The 21,082-nt window shown below is 50.1% G+C and overlaps 1 protein-coding gene across 3 annotated transcripts in view; it reads left to right on the forward strand.

The window, feature by feature from the left end:
- Positions 1–20,878, forward strand: part of LOC119979603 (Golgi integral membrane protein 4-like) — a 75,275-nt gene extending 54,397 nt beyond the window's left edge. Inside the window, exons 9-13 of one of the 3 annotated variants that reach the window (XM_038822073.1) lie at positions 4,661–4,875; positions 8,858–8,952; positions 12,054–12,200; positions 15,061–15,131; positions 19,202–20,878. In XM_038822073.1, the coding sequence (XP_038678001.1) occupies positions 4,661–4,875; positions 8,858–8,952; positions 12,054–12,200; positions 15,061–15,131; positions 19,202–19,469 (796 nt within the window). In that variant the 3' untranslated portion in view covers positions 19,470–20,878. Of the gene's footprint in view, positions 1–4,660; positions 4,876–8,857; positions 8,953–12,053; positions 12,201–15,059; positions 15,132–19,201 lie in introns of all 3 variants that reach the window. The other 2 variants (XM_038822072.1, XM_038822074.1) reach the window with 2 other exon arrangements.
- Positions 20,879–21,082: the final 204 nt, after the last annotated feature.

Below are 21,082 nucleotides of genomic sequence, written 5' to 3' on the forward strand. Positions count from 1 at the left end.
CACTGACTCACTGGGTCACAGGTCCCATAGACACCGACTCTCACTGGGTCACAGGTCCCATAGACACCGATTCTCACTGGGTCACAGGTTCCATAGACACCGATTCTCACTGGGTCACAGGTCCCATAGACACCGATTCTCACTGGGTCACAGGTCCCATAGACACTGACTCTCACTGGGTCACAGGTCCCATAGACACCGACTCACTGGGTCACAGGTCCCACAGACACCGACTCTCACTGGGTCACAGGTCCCATAGACACCGACTCTCACTGGGTCACAGGTCCCATAGACACCGACTCACTGGGTCACAGGTCCCACAGACACCGACTCTCACTGGGTCACAGGTCCCATAGACACTGACTCTCACTGGGTCACAGGTCCCATAGACACCGACTCTCACTGGGTCACAGGTCCCATAGACACCGACTCTCACTGGGTCACAGGTCCCATAGACACCGACTCTCACTGGGTCACAGGTCCCATAGACACTGACTCTCACTGGGTCACAGGTCCCACAGACACTGACTCTCACTGGGTCACAGGTCCCACAGACACTGACTCTCACTGGGTCACAGGTCCCATAGACACCAACTCTCACTGGGTCACAGGTCCCATAGACACCAACTCTCACTGGGTCACAGGTCCCACAGACACCGACTCACTGGGTCACAGGTCCCACAGACACTGACTCTCACTGGGTCACAGGTCCCATAGACACCAACTCTCACTGGGTCACAGGTTCCATAGACACCGACTCTCACTGGGTCACAGGTCCCACAGACACTGACTCTCACTGGGTCACAGGTCCCATAGACACCAACTCTCACTGGGTCACAGGTTCCATAGACACCAACTCTCACTGGGTCACAGGTCCCACAGACACCGACTCACTGGGTCACAGGTCCCACAGACACCAACTCTCACTGGGTCACAGGTTCCATAGACACCGATTCTCACTGGGTCACAGGTCCCATAGACACCGACTCTCACTGGGTCACAGGTCCCATAGACACCGACTCTCACTGGGTCACAGGTCCCATAGACACCGACTCTCACTGGGTCACAGGTCCCATAGACACCGACTCTCACTGGGTCACAGATCCCACAGACACCGACTCACTGGGTCACAGGTCCCATAGACACCGACTCTCACTGGGTCACAGGTCCCATAGACACCAACTCTCACTGGGTCACAGGTCCCATAGACACCGACTCTCACTGGGTCACAGATCCCACAGACACCGACTCACTGGGTCACAGGTCCCATAGACACCGACTCTCACTGGGTCACAGGTCCCATAGACACCGACTCTCACTGGGTCACAGGTCCCATAGACACCGACTCTCACTGGGTCACAGGTCCCATAGACACCGACTCTCACTGGGTCACAGGTCCCATAGACACCGATTCTCACTGGGTCACAGGTCCCATAGACACCGACTCTCACTGGGTCACAGGTCCCATAGACACTGGGTCACAGGTCCCACAGACACCGATTCTCACTGGGTCACAGGTCCCATAGACACTGACTCTCACTGGGTCACAGGTCCCATAGACACTGACTCTCACTGGGTCACAGGTCCCATAGACACTGACTCTCACTGGGTCACAGGTCCCATAGACACTGACTCACTGGGTCACAGGTCCCATAGACACCGACTCTCACTGGGTCACAGGTCCCATAGACACCGATTCTCACTGGGTCACAGGTTCCATAGACACCGATTCTCACTGGGTCACAGGTCCCATAGACACCGATTCTCACTGGGTCACAGGTCCCATAGACACTGACTCTCACTGGGTCACAGGTCCCATAGACACCGACTCACTGGGTCACAGGTCCCATAGACACCAACTCTCACTGGGTCACAGGTCCCATAGACACCGACTCTCACTGGGTCACAGGTCCCATAGACACCGACTCTCCCTGGGTCACAGGTCCCATAGACACTGACTCTCACTGGGTCACAGGTCCCATAGACACTGACTCTCACTGGGTCACACGTCCCATAGACACCGACTCTCACTGGGTCACAGGTCCCATAGACACCGACTCTCACTGGGTCACACGTCCCATAGACACCGACTCACTGGGTCACAGGTCCCATAGACACCGACTCTCACTGGGTCACAGGTCCCATAGACACTGACTCTCACTGGGTCACAGGTCCCATAGACACCGACTCACTGGGTCACAGGTCCCACAGACACTGGGTCACAGGTCCCATAGACACCGACTCACTGGGTCACAGGTCCCATAGACACTGACTCTCACTGGGTCACAGGTCCCATAGACACTGACTCTCACTGGGTCATAGGTCCCATAGACACTGACTCTCACTGGGTCACAGGTCCCATAGACACCGACTCTCACTGGGTCACAGGTCCCATAGACACTGACTCTCACTGGGTCACAGGTCCCATAGACACTGACTCTCACTGGGTCACAGGTCCCATAGACACTGACTCTCACTGGGGCACAGGTCCCATAGACACCGACTCTCACTGGGTCACAGGTCCCACAGACACTGACTCACTGGGTCACAGGTCCCATAGACACCGACTCTCACTGGGTCACAGGTCCCACAGACACCGACTCTCACTGGGTCACAGGTCCCACAGACACCGATTCTCACTGGGTCACAGGTCCCATAGACACTGACTCTCACTGGGTCACAGGTCCCATAAACACCGACTCTCACTGGGTCACAGGTTCCATAGACACCGATTCTCACTGGGTCACAGGTCCCATAGACACTGACTCTCACTGGGTCACAGGTCCCACAGACACCGACTCTCACTGGGTCACAGGTCCCATAGACACCGACTCTCACTGGGTCACAGGTCCCATAGACACCGACAATCACGGGGTCACAGGTCCCATAGACACTGACTCTCACTGGGTCACAGGACCCATAGACACCGACTCTCACTGGGTCACAGGTCCCATAGACACTGACTCTCACTGGGTCACAGGTCCCATAGACACCGACTCTCACTGGGTCACAGGTCCCATAGACACTGACTCTCACTGGGTCACAGGTCCCATAGACACCAACTCTCACTGGGTCACAGGTCCCATAGACACCGACTCTCACTGGGTCACAGGTCCCATAGACACCGACTCTCACTGGGTCACAGGTCCCATAGACACCGACTCTCACTGGGTCACAGGTCCCATAGACACTGACTCTCACTGGGTCACAGGTCCCATAGACACCGACTCTCACTGGGTCACAGGTCCCATAGACACTGACTCACTGGGTCACAGGTCCCATAGACACCGACTCTCACTGGGTCACAGGTCCCATAGACACCGACTCTCACTGGGTCACAGGTCCCATAGACACCGACTCTCACTGGGTCACAGGTCCCATAGACACCGACTCTCACTGGGTCACAGGTCCCATAGACACTGACTCTCTGGGTCACAGGTCCCATAAACACTGACTCTCTGGGTCACAGGTCCCATAGACACCGACTCACTGGGTCACAGGTCCCATAAACACCGACTCACTGGGGTGCAAATCCAATGGACAGTGACTCTCACTGGGGTATGGCAAAAGTAAAGTCACCATAGTCCCGACGACTATAGGCTGCTTTCCGCTTTGAAGGGGAGAGCTGACTGGTGGTGATTTAACCTGAGGATCACCTCGGGTGAGGGGCAAGTTGAGAAGGCGGGGCCTTCATGGTGTGTGTACACGTTAGTTGAAGGCTGGCTTGGGTTTGGCCGTGAAGTCCCCCAGAGTCAAATCACGTTTGACATTTGGGGCGGAATTCTCTGACTCCCCCGCCAGGTCGGAGAGTCGCCCGGGGTTGGGGGGGTGAATCCCGCCCCTGCTGGCTGCCGAATTCTCTGGCGACGGGGGCGGGAATTGTGGTGCGCCCGTCGGCGGCTGCTGGCAGTGGCCCCCCCTGGCGATTCTCTGACCCGCGATGGGCCGATTGGCCGCCTGTTTTTTGGCGGGTCCCGCCGGCGTAAATCACAACAGGTCCTTACTGGTGGGACCTGGCTCCATGGGCGGCCTGCAGAGTCCTGGGGGTGGGGGGGGGGGGGATTCCGCACCGTCGGGGCGGCCCGAAGCTGGCGTGGTTCACGCCACTCCTCGGCGCCACAGTGGCCCACCCCACCGGTTCGAAGAGAATCCTGCCCAATGTGTCTGGACTTTCAGGTGAATAGCAATGAGCCTTTGGATAGTTTTGTTTTATTCATTGAATGTGAGCATCACTGGCACTTGTTGCCCATCCAATCAGTTGCTGTGGGGGTCTGGACTCACATGTAGGCCCGACCAAAGGCATCCGTGAACCAGATGTGTCTTTATGTTCACAAAATTAGGCTTTTAATTCCAGAATTTTTATTGAATATAAATTTCACCATCTGCCATGGTGGGATTCGAACCCAGAACATTACCCTGGCCTCTGGATTATTAATCCAGTGATAATACCACTACACCACCACCTGGTTCCCGAGGATAGTCAGTGCCTTCTTGACGGAGAGAAGATGAATAGCTGAGGGATAAATTTTAAAATTCCTCCTTTATATTGTGCTCATTTTAAACCGATTCCTGGAAAAAGTGTATAAATCATCTCCCTTAAGCTGAGGCTTTATATCATTGGGTCTCAGCCGTTTTGTTTACTGTTTTATTTCGCTGATAGGTGGGATGAGATTATTAATGGTGTGAACACGGGTGCGGATTTTAAACTGCGCAGTCGAACGGAGCAAGTCCAGATTCCCTTTGTCCAGAACCATCACGAGCTGCAGACAACTGCTCCCCGAGTCACCAAGAGGCAGTGGAGTCTGGGACACCGAAACGCCAACTGGCGTGTAGACCGTGCGAGTGAAGTGACAGAGGAGGAGGATGAGAGGACAGGTAGGTGGCCATTGCTACTGGTTATTTATTTCAATGTGATATTCATCGTCAGGGCAAGTTAGCAGTAAACCAGTCGGACTGGCGATGCCAGAGTCTGTGTGACTGAGCCAGCCAGTCTAGAGCATAGAGGCTTCCAGCACAGAAAGAGGGACCGTAAATCTATGCGTCTTCTTATTGACTCCTCCACTAAGGGGAAATATTTCATCCTACCTACCCTATCTATGTCCCTCATAATTTTGTAACCTGACTCCGGTCCCTCCTCAGTCTCCACGGACTGGATTCTCCGCCCCGCCACATTTCCATTTCACCCTGCCGGTGGGATGCTCCGTTATGCCAGCTGGTCAATGGAGTTTCCCATTGTAGGGCAACCCTACGCCGTCGGGAAACCCCAGGGCTACCGGGAAAATGGAGCATCCCTCCGGCAGAGAATTCAGCCCCTGAGCTCGAAGGAAAACAATCCCACTTTAACCAGCCTCTCTTCATAGCAAAGAGGAAGCTGAGGAGTGGGTTTATTGGGGTCTTTATGACTTTGGATAAGGTAGACGTGGAGATCTTTCGAAATGTTTGGGGGGAGGTGGGGGAGAGCCCGAAACTACGGATCATTGCGTTCGCGCATATATTATTATATAAATTTCACCCATGACGGGGCATTACCCTGGCTCTCTGGATTACTAGTCCAGTGGCAATACCGCCGCTGGTAGTAGAGGATTATCAGTGCCTTCATGAGGGAGAGGGGGAGAAGAATTGTTGAGGGGTAAATGTATAAATCCCTCCTTTCTAATGTGCTCATTTTAAACCGATTCCTGAATGAAGAGTGAGTGTAAATCATCCCCCTTAACCTGTGGCTTTATATCATTGGGTCTCTGCCATTTTGTTCGCTGATTTGTTTGGGATGACATTATTAATGATGTGAACTTGGGCCTAGCCACTCAGCCCCTCGAGCCTGGTCTGCCACCCAATAAGACCATGGCTGACCTGATTTCTCCACCTTACTACCCCCTATAACCTTTCACCCTCTCACTTATCTATCCACCTCTACCTTGAAAATATTCAAAGACTCTGTTTCCACCCCCTTTTGAGGGGGTGTAGGAATGTCGCTAATAAACCCAACAGGAAATTCAGGAGAAACATCTTTATCCAGAGAGGGATGGAAACCTCTTTCCAAATGAAGTCTTTTGAGGGAGTTAGCGTAGGTATATTCGAAGGGGTGCGAGTTAAACACATTTGGAAGTATGGATTAATGGATCTGCCGATGAGGTGGGAGTATGGTTATTGGCAGCATGGACACAGCATTACGCAGCCTGAGCCTAATGGTCTGTTTGTGTGTTGTAAATTCTGTCTCAGGCAATGTGTTTTGCAATCAAAGCGTTTCCCAAAACATTTCGCACATAATGAAATAACGGTCGCTGTTATAATGTAGAAAATGTGGCAATCAATCCTCACACATGCCAGGCCCCACAGACAGCAATGAGATAAATCAGCAGATGATTTATTGTTAACCAGACACTGGGGAGAACTCCGCTGTTCTCCTTTGACTGGAGCCATGGGGTCATTACACTCATCTGAATGCAGGCCCGAGAGTCGGCTTAATATCCCTTTTGTTTTCTTTAAGTTCCCTTATCTTTGACTATTTCTGCAGTCTCCTCCAGTCTGACCTCTAACACCACACCCAACCCCGCCTCGATTCATCGCTCCATTATTTATTTATTTATCTGTTTATTTATTTCTCTTTTTTTAATAAATTATAGAGTACCCAATTCATTTTTTCCAATTAAGGGCAATTTAGAGTGGCCAACCCACCTACCCTGCACAGCCTTAGCTTGTGGGGGTGAAACCCACGCAAACACGGGGAGAATGTGCAAACTCCACACGGACAGTGACCCAGAGCCGGGATCGAACCTGGGACCTCAGTGCCGTGAGGCAACAGGGCGAACCCATCTTCGCTCCCCAGTGACCCAGTGCCGGGATTGAACCTCTGACCTCGGCGCCGTGAGGCAACAGGGATAACCCATCTTCGCTCCTTTATAAACTTGCTGTCTTTGGCATTTTGAATCCTCTCTTTGACCCACCCATTGGTGACAGAGTCTTCAGCCAATTCCTCATTAACCCACACAGTTTGTTTCATTCTCCGTTTTTAAAGGAATTGCAGAAATAAGCTATGGAACTGCGGTTGTAAAATCTGCTGCAAACTCCTCCCCCCCCCCCATGCTCACCGTCACCCTGACCCCCATGTTTGGTATAACCCCCATGTTTGGTATCACCATGATCCCCCCCTCACTGTGCTCGGCATCAGCCTGTGCTGAATATAAGGATGCGATGAATAGAGGCAGCTTCAAGATCTGGGTCAGTGCTTGGATCAGGTGCTGTTGATCCCAGCCTTCTCTTTGCCTTTGATAGTTACTGAGTTCCTGTTGACAGTCAACAATGTAACAATGCCTCTTCTCGCTTCGATTGATCCAGGGAAGTATATATTTCAGAGAATATGGGTAAAGTGTGTAATTACATTGCTTGAGGATTTCAGTCACTTCCTGCATTGGCTAAAGCAGTGTCCTGATTAATTAAGAGAAAGTTATTAATTGACGTATTGCAAAAGTGCTACAAAAATGTCTTCATCCTGAGTTCATTTTGATGTCCATCTCTGAACAATCTATCATCTTTTTCTTCTCTGATTCTTTCTGTCACTTTCACTCTTTCCTGCACCTCCCTTCTTTCCCCGTCTCGCTCCCTCTTTCTCCTGTCTCGCTCCCTCTTTCCCCGTCTCACTCCCTCTTTCTCCTGTCTCGCTCCCTCTTTCTCCTGTCTTGCTCCCTCTTTCCCCGTCTTGCTCCCTCTTTCCCCGTCTTGCTCCCTCTTTCCCCATCTCGTTCCCTCTTTCCTCGTCTTGCTCCCTCTTTCCCCATCTCGCTCCCTCTTTTCCCGTCTCGCTCCCTCTTTCCCCCGTCTCGCTCCCTCTTTCCCCATCTCGCTCCCTCTTTCCCGCGTCTCACTCCCACTTTCCCCCATCTTGCCCCATCTTTCCCTGTCTCGCTCCCTCTTTCCCCATCTTGCTCCCACTTTCCCCCATCTTGCCCCATCTTTCCCTGTCTCGCTCCCTCTCTCCCCATCTCGCTCCCTCTTTTCCCCGTCTCACTCCCTCTTTTCCCGCGTCTCGCTCCCTCTTTTCCCCGTCTCGCTCCCTCTTTCCCCCGTCTCGCTCCCTCTTTCCCCGTCCCGCTCCCTCTTTCCCCGTCTCGCTCCCTCTTCCCCGTCTCGCTCCCTCTTTCCCCGTCTCGCTCCCTCTTTCCCCGTCTTGCTCCCTCTTTCCCCATCTTGCTCCCTCTTTCCCCGTCTCGCTCCCTCTTTCCCTGTCTCGCTCCCTCTTTCCCCGTCTTGCTCCCTCTTTCCCCGTCTCGCTCCCTCTTTCCCCCGTCTCGCTCCCTCTTTCCCCGTCTTGCTCCCTCTTTCCCCGTCTCGCTCCCTCTTTCTCCTGTCTCGCTCCCTCTTTCCCCCGTCTCGCTCCCTCTTTCCCCGTCTCGCTCCCTCTTTCCCCATCTCGCTCCCTCTTTCCCCCGTCTCGCTCCCTCTTTCCCCCGTCTCGCTCCCTCTTTCCCCATCTTGCTCCCTCTTTCCCCGTCTCGCTCCCTCTTTCTCCTGTCTCGCTCCCTCTTTCCCTGTCTCGCTCCCTCTTTCTCCTGTCTCGCTCCCTCTTTCCCCCGTCTCGCTCCCTCTTTCCCCCGTCTCGCTCCCTCTTTCCCCGTCTCGCTCCCTCTTCCCCCCCGTCTCGCTCTCTCTTTCCCCTGAAACGCTCCCTCTTTTCCCCCCATCTCGCTCACCCTCTTTCCCCCTTCTTGCTCACCCTCTTTCACCCCCCCGCCCCGTCTTGCCTCCCCCTCTTGCCTCCTCCTTGTTGTCTCCCTGTTACTTTTGGGTGACTTGTGTTGCCACCTGCTGGCCTTTGGGTTTTTTTGCAGTCTGACCATTTCATCTTTGGTCTTGATTTTAGACAATGAGTTGGATGATGTGGGTAGAAACGATGCTGAGAGACTGTTACTTCACGCCAAGTCACCCAGGGGAAAGCAGATAGCACAGGAACCACTGGTAAGTTTCCTGACAGTGTGAGGAATTTATTGAGTTACTACACCAACACCACTTCAAAAAACAGGATGAAATGGGCTAAATATTCTGGGATTTATCGTGAGTGACTTTGAAACTATGATTCTTTTCAAACAGCCATGTTCAAGGGCCCCCTGATACTATAACTGGACAGAAATTAAAACATTTTTTCACTGTTCATAACACAAACATTTTTTTAATGGCAGTCAGATAGAAAACTGCCCATGAAAAAGTCCTTGGGGCACCTCAGGGAGCATTCTAATGTTTTACGCTGTTAATGGTGCTATGTGAATGCAGGTTGTTGTTGGGGTGTCTGTACGTGCGTGTGTGTGCAACCACCAGGCGGTGGGTTCCCAGGCCCTCGTCCTTCTACCTGGTAGTGGTCGTGGGTTTGGAAGGTGGTCTCTAAAGAGCCTTTGCGAGTTCCTGCAGTCCATCTTGTAGATGTTAAACACGGCTGCCACTTTTGTCGATGGTGGGGTAGTTGGAGCTGCACTCATCCAGGCAAGTGGCCACCGTGTTTATATAGCTAGTCTAGTTCTGTTTCTGGTCAATGATGACTTCCATTCATGGACTTGCAAGCTTTGTGTCAGGCCAATTGGAACTAGAAACAAGCTTGACCAGGTTGAGCTTCCACAGTTAGCGCCTTTTAGGTAAGATGTCCCAGGGTGCTTTGTTAGGAGTATTGGTGAACAGAATCTGACACCGAGCCTCACAAGGGGATATTCAGGCAGGTGAACAAAAGCTGGGTCAGAGAGGGTTTGATGAACGTACGAGTTAGGACCAGGAATAGGCCATTCTGCCCCTTGAACCTGCTCCCCCATTCAATAAGACCATGGCTGTCCAGATTGCAGCTGAACTCGTGCCTGGTTCTACCCCACACCATGCCCATAACCCTAGACTCTCTCCCTTGAATATATTCCATGACCCAAACTCCACTGCTCTCTGAGGAGGGGATGTGGGGGAGAATTCCAAAGACCCTGGGAGTGATTTTGCGCAATGAGTACAAACGGCTTCTTGAGTGGAGAATATCGTGCCAATTGGAAAATGGGATTTTTTTTTGCCGGCAAGATCGAGTTTTCCGATTTTCCCCCTCCCCTTGCCGGTGAAGGTGTAGTTCCTGCCCAGAAAGGGCGGGGGGAGAGTGGAACATGCCCATGCCCCCAGGCAGTGCCAGGGTGAGCCTTTTGGGGAGCTCCATTGAGTGGGGGGCGGTCCGCTTATATGTGTGTGTGTGTTTATGTTGGCGATGGGGGGGGGGCCTTGCCCTCGTTTTTGGGAGGGGGCTGCAGTAGGTTCCCCTATCTCCTTAACTGTGGGTGGGACGGGAGAGGAGGGAGGGGATGCGGTTCCCATATCTGTGGCCAGGAGAGTGTTGGGAAGTATTCTTTTCAGCGCAGAGCGCACCCTTTGAAATCGAGGCCCCGATCTCCATGGAGCCTGTGTTGCCGGCTCTATCAGGCCCCCTCCCCCGCCAGCGAGACGGTGAAAGCCTCCAGATCTTCTGCACATAGTGCCAGAGAATCGGGAGAGAAAACATGGCCGTGCAGCTGGAGAGCGACACACCGGTACGCCACCCCCCAGCCAGTGCTCTGCACCAAATGATAACCCCCGCTCTCTCTGAGAGAACAAATTCCTCCTCATCTCCATCTGAAATGGGAGTGACCCCCCCCCCCAGAGATGCAGGATCTCAGAGGGTTGTAGGACTAAGGAGGTGACCACGGTGGGGAGTTTACTGCAGGTATGAAGAGTAACAATAAATTAATAAGAGATAGATTGTTACCATTTGTTGTTTGAAGGAACTGCTTAATACGATCATTGTAAGAATGTATTTGTTATATTCCAGTTATATATTCACGTGCTTATGTATTATCCACTAAATTCTCCTGTTGGGTAAAAGTTTGAACAAGATTTGCTCTTTAGATCTTTTTGAAGGTGTGAATGTGGCAAAACCAATTTACCGAACAGTTTCCTATTCGTTCTCCTCAATTTCCTATCAGAAGTTTACTTGCATAAAAGAGCCAGTGAGGAGGGAGACCCAGGGTGAGCTCAACTCGCCCACGCGGAGGCTGAAATATTGAAACTGCAGTTGCTAGAATGAGGGGGGCAGAAAGGACCCAACAATGTAACTCTCTGCTGAGCTGTTTGATTATTTTCCCGTTGAAAAGCAGTTCTCCGCTGCTGTCGTGACTTCCTTTTGTTTCTGTCCCGGCTCTGATCTGATTTCATCGATATTTAATTGGTCCACAATTCTGTGCTATGCCTTTAACTCCTTCCCAAAATTCTGCACCTCACTACCTCTCTCCTCCTTTGAAAGCTTTTTCTAAATAAAATTTTAGAGTACCCAATGCATTTTTTTCCAATTAAGGGGCAATTTAGCGTGGCCAATCCACTTCCCTGCACATCTTTGGGTTGTGGGAGTGAAACCCACGCAAACATGGGGAGAATGTGCAAACTCCACATGGACAGTGACCCAGGGCCAGGATCGAATATGGGACCTCGACACTGAGACAGCAGTGCTAACCACTGTGCCCCCGTGCTGCCCCTCCTTTGAAAGATTTTGTCCACCGAGCCTTATACCTCCTTATGTGTAGCTTGGTGGCAGCAGCAGACAGGAGAGGGTGTAACTCTTGCCAGAGATAGTCCAGCCATTGTCTCCATGGCACAGTCCAAGAGTCCAGCCACCCTTCACTATTTTTCAACGTCTCTTTCTTTCCTCCTTCCCGAGAATCTTCCTGGGCTCAGACGCACAACTCCTCTCCGTAACTTCCACTTACAAGTAGGCACAACCACTCCTTCCCAAAGTCCAGCTCCTCCAAGGCTGTCAAACAACATCAACAACACTTGACATCTATGCGCCTCACTCCACAGAGGCGGAAGGGAAAAACAGTCAAGTCTTAGATTTCCATGTCAAGGGAAAGTCAAAGAAGCATGAGATCCATGGCGGCCATGATCCCGGATCCGATGAAAAATGCTTCAGGGAACGCTGACTTCCAGCAGATTTCCGGCCACAGAGTGGTCATCACTTTTCCCGGCTCTCGGCAGTCAGGCCCAGGTGCAGGTTTTGATCCAAATTCTTTCTTCAGATCCCAGATATCGATGAGGACCCGGCTCAGGACCCCAATAACCAGGGCGAAGATGAGTTTGAAGAAGCTGAAGTTGAGAGGCCTGGTTTCACAGGGAAGGCAGCGGGGCTGAAGGAGCAGCAGCTCCTCGGAAAATCAGATCCTGAGGTAGGTGGTAGGCTGAAGCAGAATTTTTTTCCCCAAAAAGCCACAAATCAACGGAGTTTAATCTTTAATGAAGCAACATGGTATGCAGGTCGAATATCCTTTATCCGTACACTTGAAAACATCCAAAAACCAAACTTTTAAAAAAGTAATTTAGAGTACCCAATTCATTTTTTCCAATTAAGGGGTAATTTAGAGTTAGAGGTAATTTAGACCTATCCTGCGCATCTTTGGGTTGTGGGTGAAACCCACGCAAGCACGGGGAGAATGTGCAAACTCCACATGGACAGCGACCCAGAATCGGGATCGAACCTGTGACCTCCGAGCTGTGAGGCAGCAGTGCTAACCACTGCGCCACCATGCTGCCTGCAAACTCTTTTTTTTGAATTGCTATACAGCTAATTTGTATGTGATAAAGACACGTAATATATTACCGGTGTAATAAGTGTTACCAAGTAAGAACTAACGGGCAGGATTCACCCGTACCTGGCGGGGCAGGGGGTCCCGGCGGGAGTGGCGTGAACCACTCCAGCATCGGGCCGCCCCAAAGGTGCGGAATCCTCCGCACCTTCAGGGGCTAGGCCAGCCCCGGAGTGGTTTGCGGCCCGCCAGCCGGTGGGAAAGGGGCTTGGCGCCACGCCAACCGGCACCGAAGGGCCTCCGCCAGCCGGCGCGAGTTGGCACATGCGCGGGAGCACCAGCGCGTGCTGGCATCATCCCCGCGCACACGCAGAGGGCTTAGTTTCTGCACCGACAATGGCGGACTGCTACAGCCGCCGGTGCGGAACAATAGAGTTCCCCCACGGCACAGACCCGCCTGCCGATCAGTGGGCCCCGATCGTGGGCCAGGCCACCGTGGGGGCACCTCCCGGGGCCAGATCCCCCCACACACCCCGGGAACCTCGGAGGTTGCACGCCGCCAAGTCCCGCCAGTAAGGACCTACTCCAATTTACGCCGGCGGGACTGGCAAAAGACGGGCGGGACTTCAGCCCATAGCGGGCTGGAGAATTCGGGCAGCCCCGGGGCCCACTGAGTCGCGCCGGACCCCGCCGTTCTCCAAGGCGGGCGGCGCGACTCACACCGAGCCAACTTTTGGGGGCCGGGAGAAATTGGAGGATGACGGGGGCGGGTTTCACGCCAACACCTGGCGATTCTCTGACCCGGCGAGGGGTCGGAGAATCCCGCCCAACGTGTGAGAACTGGCAAAGGGAGAAACAAGCTATTATATATAGACCATAGCTTGCCTAGGCTTAGGCTTTTGTAACATAAGTAAGCCCAGGCTGACTGTAGTTTAGGGGAGGTGGTGGTGACGTAGTGGTATTGTCACAACACTAGTAATCCAGAATCCCAGGGTACTGCCCGAACGTCCCGGGTTCGAATCCCACCCACCATGGCAGATGATTTGATTTCAGCACAAATCTGGAATGAAAAGTTTAATGGTGATGATTGTGGTTTAAAAACCCATCAGGTTCACTATTGTCCTTCAGGGAAGGAAATCTGACATCCTTACCTAGCCTGGCCTACATGTGACTCCAGACCACTCAGTTCAAGGACAATTAGGGATGGACAACAAATGCTGACCGTGGCAACATCCCATCAAGCAATTTTGAAACGAAAATACACAGTAGACCCGGAAATATCTGAAAACCAAAATGTCATCAGCCCCCAGGATTTCCCATACTCAACCGGCACATTTTCCTTTGTGGCTCTAGTGGTTGCCATTCTTCCTGTGGGTTTGTGTAACGTGTTTGGATTCATACAAAGCTGTGTGATTCTCTCCAGAGGGAGCTAACGTGCTGAGGATGAAGCCTTTACAACGGAGCAGGTGAAAGGCTGCAGCTCACAGCTGTGTGCTGTGCTTCACGTAGCAGGCCTGCGCAACCACACTGGGAGATGGCTGCTTGAAACGCTGATTTATTTACATTGTGAGATTTGAGATAAAGCAGCAATGTTGTTCCCACTGCTGATTCCCAGCTTGCCTGTTCCTTCCCAAAGGCTTGCGGTAGACTGTGGAGCATAAACAATGCTGGATATCAATTTCTTTCTCAAACCATTGAATAAAGTGAGCAATTTATGTGTGTCTACTTCCTTTTCTCTTTCCTTTTCTACACGCGGTCCTCCCTGCCAGCCCCCCCCCCCCCCCCACCCCCCCCACCCCCCACCCCCCACGCTCACCTCCACCTGCACCTGCGCCAGTTTAGCTCAGTTGGCTGGGCAGCTGGTTCCTGATCCAGGGCGAGGCCAGCAACACGGGTTGAATTCCCGTTCCAGCAGATGCTATTCATGAAGGCCCCTCCTTCTCAACCTTGCCCCTCGCCTGAGTTGTGGCGACCTTTAGCCACCAGTGGGTGCAGCACAGTAGCGCAGTGGGTAGCACTGCTGCCTCACGGCGCCGAGGACCCAGGTTCAATCCCGGCCCCGGCTCACTGTCCGTGTGGAGTCTGCACATTCTCTCCCCGTGTTTGCGTGGGTTTCGCCCCCACATCCCAAAGATGTGCAGGGTAGGTGGATTGGCCACGCTTAATTGCCCCTTAATTGGAATTTTAGTTTTAAACATTACCACCAGTCAGCTCTCCCCCCTCAAACGGGAAAACAGCCTATGGTCAAGTGGGACTGTGGCAACTTTGCCTTCACCCTCTCTGTTCCCCACTCTCTTGTTGCTGGAATCCAATTAAGTCAGGCCCCTCTCTGTGACTTCAATCAGTGATTGATTAGGTGTGTAATGGTTAATGCTGGTATATTCATTGCCACAAATTTTTTCCAGTTTAGTGACTGTGGAGGTTTAAGAGATAAACCTCAGAAGCATAATATATTTTTAGGATAATATTGTATCGTTTCTTCTCTCCCTTGTCTAACTCCAGGGCGTCAATGTTGCCAGTAAGGAAGGGGATGAGGCCGTGGACGAATATCAGGAAGATCAGGAGGCCGAGAATGTAAGCATCACCAGAGACATTATTGTTTTTCAGACTACGGCCAGTGCCTGGTGGAGGCTTTTTTCTGCTTGGGTGTCAGGAAGGGGGCTGAGGTACCCTGCATCTGGCGTTTCTAGCGCCAACCATTAGCCACCCTGACTATAGTCAGACCCCCATGATCGAGCCATCTGGAAAGTGTGAAAATAGATAAGTCCCCTGGGCCGGATGGGATTTATCCTAGGATTCTCTGGGAAGCTAGGGAGGAGATTGCTGAGCCTTTGGCTTTGATCTTTAAGTCATCTTTGTCTACAGGAATAGTGCCAGAGGACTGGAGGATAGCAAATGTTGTCCCCTTGTACAAGAAGGGGAGTAGAGATAACCCCGGTAACTATAGACCAGTGAGCCTTACTTCTGTTGTGGGAAAAGTCTTGGAAAGGTTTATAAGGGATAGGATGTATAATCATCTGGAAAGGAATAATTTGATTAGAGATAGTCAACATGGTTTTGTGAAGGGTAGGTCGTGCCTCACAAACCTCATTGAGTTCTTCGAGAAGGTGACCAAACAGGTGGATGAGGGTAAAGCAGTTGATGTGGTGTATATGGATTTCAGTAAAGCGTTTGATAAGGTTCCCCACGGTAGGCTATTGCAGAAAATACAGAGGCATGGGATTCAGGGTGATTTAGCAGTTTGGATCAGAAATTGGCTAGCTGATAGAAGACAAAGAGATGGGAAATGCTCTGACTGGTGTCCAGTTACTAGTGGTGTACCACAAGGATCTGTTTTGGGGCCGTTGCTGTTTGTCATTTTTATAAATGACCTGGAGGAGGGCGTAGAAGGATGGGTGAGTAAATTTGCAGATGACACTAAAGTCGGTGGAGTTGTGGACAGTGCAGAAGGACGTTACAAGTTACAGAGGGACATAGATAAGCTGCAGAGCTGGGCTGACAGGTGGCAAATGGAGTTTAATGCAGAAATGTGTGAGGTGATTCATTTTGGAAGGAATAACAGGAAGACAGAGTACTGGGCTAATGGTAAGATTCTTGGTAGTGTGGACGAGCAGAGAGATCTCGGTGTCCATGTCCATATATCCCTGAAAGTTGCCACCCAGGTTGAGTGGGTTGTTAAGAAGGCGTACGGTGTGTTAGCTTTTATTGGTAGAGGAATTGAGTTTCGGAGCCATGAGGTCATGTTGCAGTTGTACAAAACTCTGGTGTGGCCGCATTTGGAGTATTGTGTGCAGTTCTGGTCGCCACATTATAGGAAGGATGTGGAAGGGTACAGAGGAGATTTACAAGAATGTTGCCTGGTATGAAGGGAAGATCATATGAGGAAAGGCTGAAGGACTTGAGGCTGTTTTCGTTAGAGAGAAGAAGGTTAAGAGGGGACTTAATTGAGGCATACAAGATGATCAGAGGATTAGATAGGGTGGACATCGAGAGCCTTTTTCCTCGGATGGTGATGTCCAGCACGAGGGGACATAGCTTTAAATTGAGGGGAGATAGATATAGGACAGATGTCAGAGGTAGGTTCTTTACTCAGAGAGTAGTAAGGGCGTGGAATGCCCTGCCTGCAACAGTAGTGGACTCGCCAATACTAAACGCATTCAAATGGTCATTGGATAGGCATATGGACGATAAGGGAATAGTGTAGAGGGACTTCAGAAGGGTTTCACAGGACGGTGCAACATCGTGGGCTGAAGGGCCTGTACTGCGCTGTAATGTTCTATGTTCTATCAGAACTCGGTGTTTAAAAAATATGTACAAAAAAACAGGTTACAGGTTGTAATTATTCAGCATTCTCAACTAATTCCTTGCGGTTAGTCCACATCTCTGCAGGGCTTCATTCCAACACTTCAAAACACTGTAAATGAGAAGAATCTCAGGGGAAAGGTGGGGAGATTTTTTAGCAGATCTGGGAGGAAGCTCTCCTTCAATTTAAATATCCACCCACATTAACCCTCGTGGTCCACCTTAAACCCAATTAGCATGTTTTATAAGCCAGTATGTTCGACCATGATGTTTTGCCAGTTTCTAGTATATTCTGGTATATTTTGTTCTTTGGTGATGAGTGCCTGGAACGTGTTGCCAGGGTAGTTTGTAGAAGCAGATACATTAACTGAGTTCAAAAGGCATCCTGACAAACACAGGGTTAGGATGGGTATGGAGGGATACGGCACAAGGAAGTGCTGAGGGCTCGGGCAAAGGTTGGTAGCATGACCGACACAGGCTTGGAGGGCCGAAGGGCCTGTTCCTATGCTGTATTGTTCTTTGTTCTTCCTGAACCAGAGTTAAGAAGACCCTTGGCTACTTTTATTTACTGGACTCTATATTGATGAGTTCAGAAGTATTTGAAATTCAATTAATTGTTTCCAGCTCTTGAACAGGAGAAAACAAAACACAGGCTGTCCTTAACCCTGCAACGCTATTTGAATGGAATTTTAGAACAATATTGAGTTCTGATGGATTGAGAACTTTGGTGTTAGTAAAATTAGGCCATGAGCAGGGGGAATGGCCAGACTGAAGTAGGAAATGGATTGGAATGGATGATTGCTCGGATGATTTGTCCCCAAAACGTGAGGGAGAAAATATTTTAAGGCCTGAGAGAAGTGCTGTGGAGGTGTGCGATTTAGCCCCAATTAATTTGGCAGAGATGTGTCAGCAAACCAGAGGCGAGATTATCAATGAGGGATCTTTAAACACGTGGTGGGTGGGATTTCAAAACAAATGAATTCTCAGAAGGTCCAAGGAGTTAGCGCAAAGGATAGAATTCCGCAGCAAATTAGAGAGACTGATCCTAGACTGAAACTTGAAAGGCGTGATAAAGCTCCAACTGGGGAATATAGAAAATGTGGCATAGAAATGCAAAGGAGATTAGACGGAGTATTTCTTTTAAAAACTAGCAGGTGGGACCATTTTACGAACCAGTAAAATGTGGGGAAAATAGTTTGAAAACATAGGGTTATTAAGGTATGGTGAACCAGTTTTTTCCCCACATGGTTTTTTCAATTCATTCATGGGACTTGGGTGTCGAAGGCAAGCTGAGGGATTTGGGGGTCCTCGTTCATGAGTTGGAGAAAACTAACATGCAGGCACAGCAGATAATAAAGAAAGCAAATGGAATGTTGACATTGAGAGCTAAAGGAGCAGAGTATAAAAGTAAGGAAAGGGCGACACGATGGCGCAGTGGTTAGCACTAGGTTCAATCTCTGCCCCGGGTCACACTCTGCGTGGGGTTTGCATGTTCTCCCCATGTCTGCTTGGGACTCACCCCCATAACCCAGAGCTGTGCAGGGTAGGTGGATTGGCCGCGCTAAATTGCCCCTTAATTGGAAAACGCTTTTAAAAAAATAAGAAAGTGTTGTTGCAACTATTCAAGATATTGGTGAAACCACAGCTAGAGTATTGTGCACAGTTTTGGTCCCCTTATTTGAGGAAAGATGTAGCGGCATTGGAGGCAGTTCAGAGGAGGTTCTCCAAGTTGATTTCAGAGATGAGGGGTTTGTTGTATGAAGAGGGATTGAGCAGTTTAGGCTTACACTCTTTAGAGTTTAGAAGAATGAGGGGAGATCAAAATTGAGGTGTGTACGGTGATGAATGGTATGGAGAAAGTAGACGCGGAACAGATGCTTCCTCTTGTGGGGCATTCTAGAACTGGAGGTTGTAGTCTGAGGATAAGAAATAGAAAATTCAAAACAGAGTTGAGGAGAAATTACTTCTCCCAAAAGGGTGTGACTCAGTGGAATTCGCTACCACAGAGTGCGGTGATGCTGGGGCAGTGAGTAAATTTAAGGAGGGAGTTGGGCAGATTGTTAATTGGTAATGGGCTGAAGAATTACGGAGAATGGGCAGGATGGTGGAGTTAAGGCCAGGATGGGATCAGCCATGATCGAACGGCAGAGCAGACTCGATGGGCCAAATGGCCTAATTCTGCTCCTACATCTTATGAGGCACACTGTCCATGAAAAGAGCACTAGGTAAATAGAGTTGCTTAGTTCAATCAGGTAATTGCATTCATCACGTCGTGGTTGGATGAACTTGGGGGTTGCCACTTGCATTTCTTCCTTTTTAATCGTGTGTGCTTCTTGAGACAGGAGGACAACGGAGGGGAGATGGAGGATGACCCTGAGGATCCTGACCTCATTCGCCAGGATGCCAATGGAGATAATGTTGGGCTCGCAGATGATGAAGGCAATAAAGAAGATGATTACTGAATCCGGACAGGGACAGAATTCGTGGTGTGAACTTGGGGCAGTTTCCCGTTCCAGAAGTGAGGAGTTGGCGAGACAAGTTGAAGAACTGAAGCTGTTGATGAGGCTGAGATCCTGTCTCTGCGGATTTTATATTTGTGTTAAACCATGAAATGTAAGACTGAGGGCAGACCTCTGGTATCTAAACGTTAATTTTTCCCAAACTGCATTTAACTGCTGCCCCGGTCACACTGACTTTGCCCACTTGATGATATTTGATGGAAATATTGATGAAGGGAGATGCTTTGAGTTGCCTGGCCAAATGAATTGTGTTAAGGGTGATAGACTGTGGTGAACATTCAGTTCCAGAGTCTTAGTGGTCACAGAGCATCTGAAGACTGTCGCATTAATGACACCGCCTTTGTGAACTAGCAAGTTGAATTAAACAGATAATTCAGCAAAGTGATGAGGGCATTACGGTGATGAATGTATAGTATCTTGACTGTGCATTTCTCTATAGCCCCAGATGTATGCATATTGGATTCATTTTTATTATCAGTTCCAGAAAGCTTCATGTGACTCCCATACGTTCCCTGCAACTGATTCTGTGGAATTTGAAGAATGCTCAATCCCATGGAGTCAATGGTACCACATCACATAATGAACAGCAGAAATTGTGCTTTTCCATTTACCACATTGATGACCATGAACGTCATTCTGCATGCACAGACCTAAACTCCTGTTTACCACTAATTCAAAAAACGGGACTCCTTATTTCCTTCGGTCTTCCTTTGCTTCCCAGAATCTACCAGCTTTTAAGCCGAGATTTAGTGTCCCTTAATTGCTGCTTCTTCATTGACATCCCCACTTCTCTTTCCGAGAGATACCCGATGTCCATCTGGGTTTCTTCATTGAAACCTTAGCCGTAGAACCCCCCCCCCCCGCCAAGTGATTTGTGTCAACAGCGCAAACTTACCACCATCTCTCGTTAACCCTGTCCTCACGTGGCAGGAGAATGTCGCATAATCAGCTGCTGGAGCTGGACGGAGAGCTCCAGGATCTGGACAGGAGCAAGAGATTCTGTTCAAGCCCTTGATGCAGTTGGATACGTTTATCCATCTCTCGAGTCCTCGGGCAGAACGGTAAGTGAGGCAGTGACTGACCACATTTTTACAACAGAGATCTAACCAAACAGTTTTAATAGCTCTTCCTAATAATGTTGGATGAGGACATTATTTTTTTAAATACGTCAAATTCCCCAGATTGTGGCCAGTGACTGTGACACTCAGGTAAGTATCAGACCCTTAATGAGAAACACGTTGCACTCTCTTTCACATCTGTGTGTGTCAGACACACGGAATACATCATTATGCACAAAATTCAAATTTTGAGACCAAAACTAGGTGCCTTCTGCAGCCCTTGTGGAGTCGATACCGTCTCACAGTAACACAACTTTGCAGATCCTCCAACATCAGTGTTTATAATCTCAGACATTTTATGCTTTGTAATTTCTGTGTGCAAGGTCCAAATATTGAGATTTTTTTTTTTAACACCTGGAATAAAACGTCACTGATGTCAGTCTGTTGAGAATCATTGTGTATGTTATTACAAGTGAGTGTGATGGATTGTAACTATCTTTCCAATGCCACACCACTTGACAATGTTCATCAATATTTTCTCCTCTTCCCTGGGGAAGAATACCAAAGCCAGGACAAGTTTAAAGAATAAAAGAGGCACCATAAAAGGGGAAATCAGAACGCTTCAGAGGGTTATTGGAGCGAAAAA

The sequence above is a fragment of the Scyliorhinus canicula genome, chromosome 16 (genome assembly GCF_902713615.1).
Source record: "Scyliorhinus canicula chromosome 16, sScyCan1.1, whole genome shotgun sequence".
Lineage (NCBI taxonomy): Eukaryota > Metazoa > Chordata > Chondrichthyes > Carcharhiniformes > Scyliorhinidae > Scyliorhinus > Scyliorhinus canicula.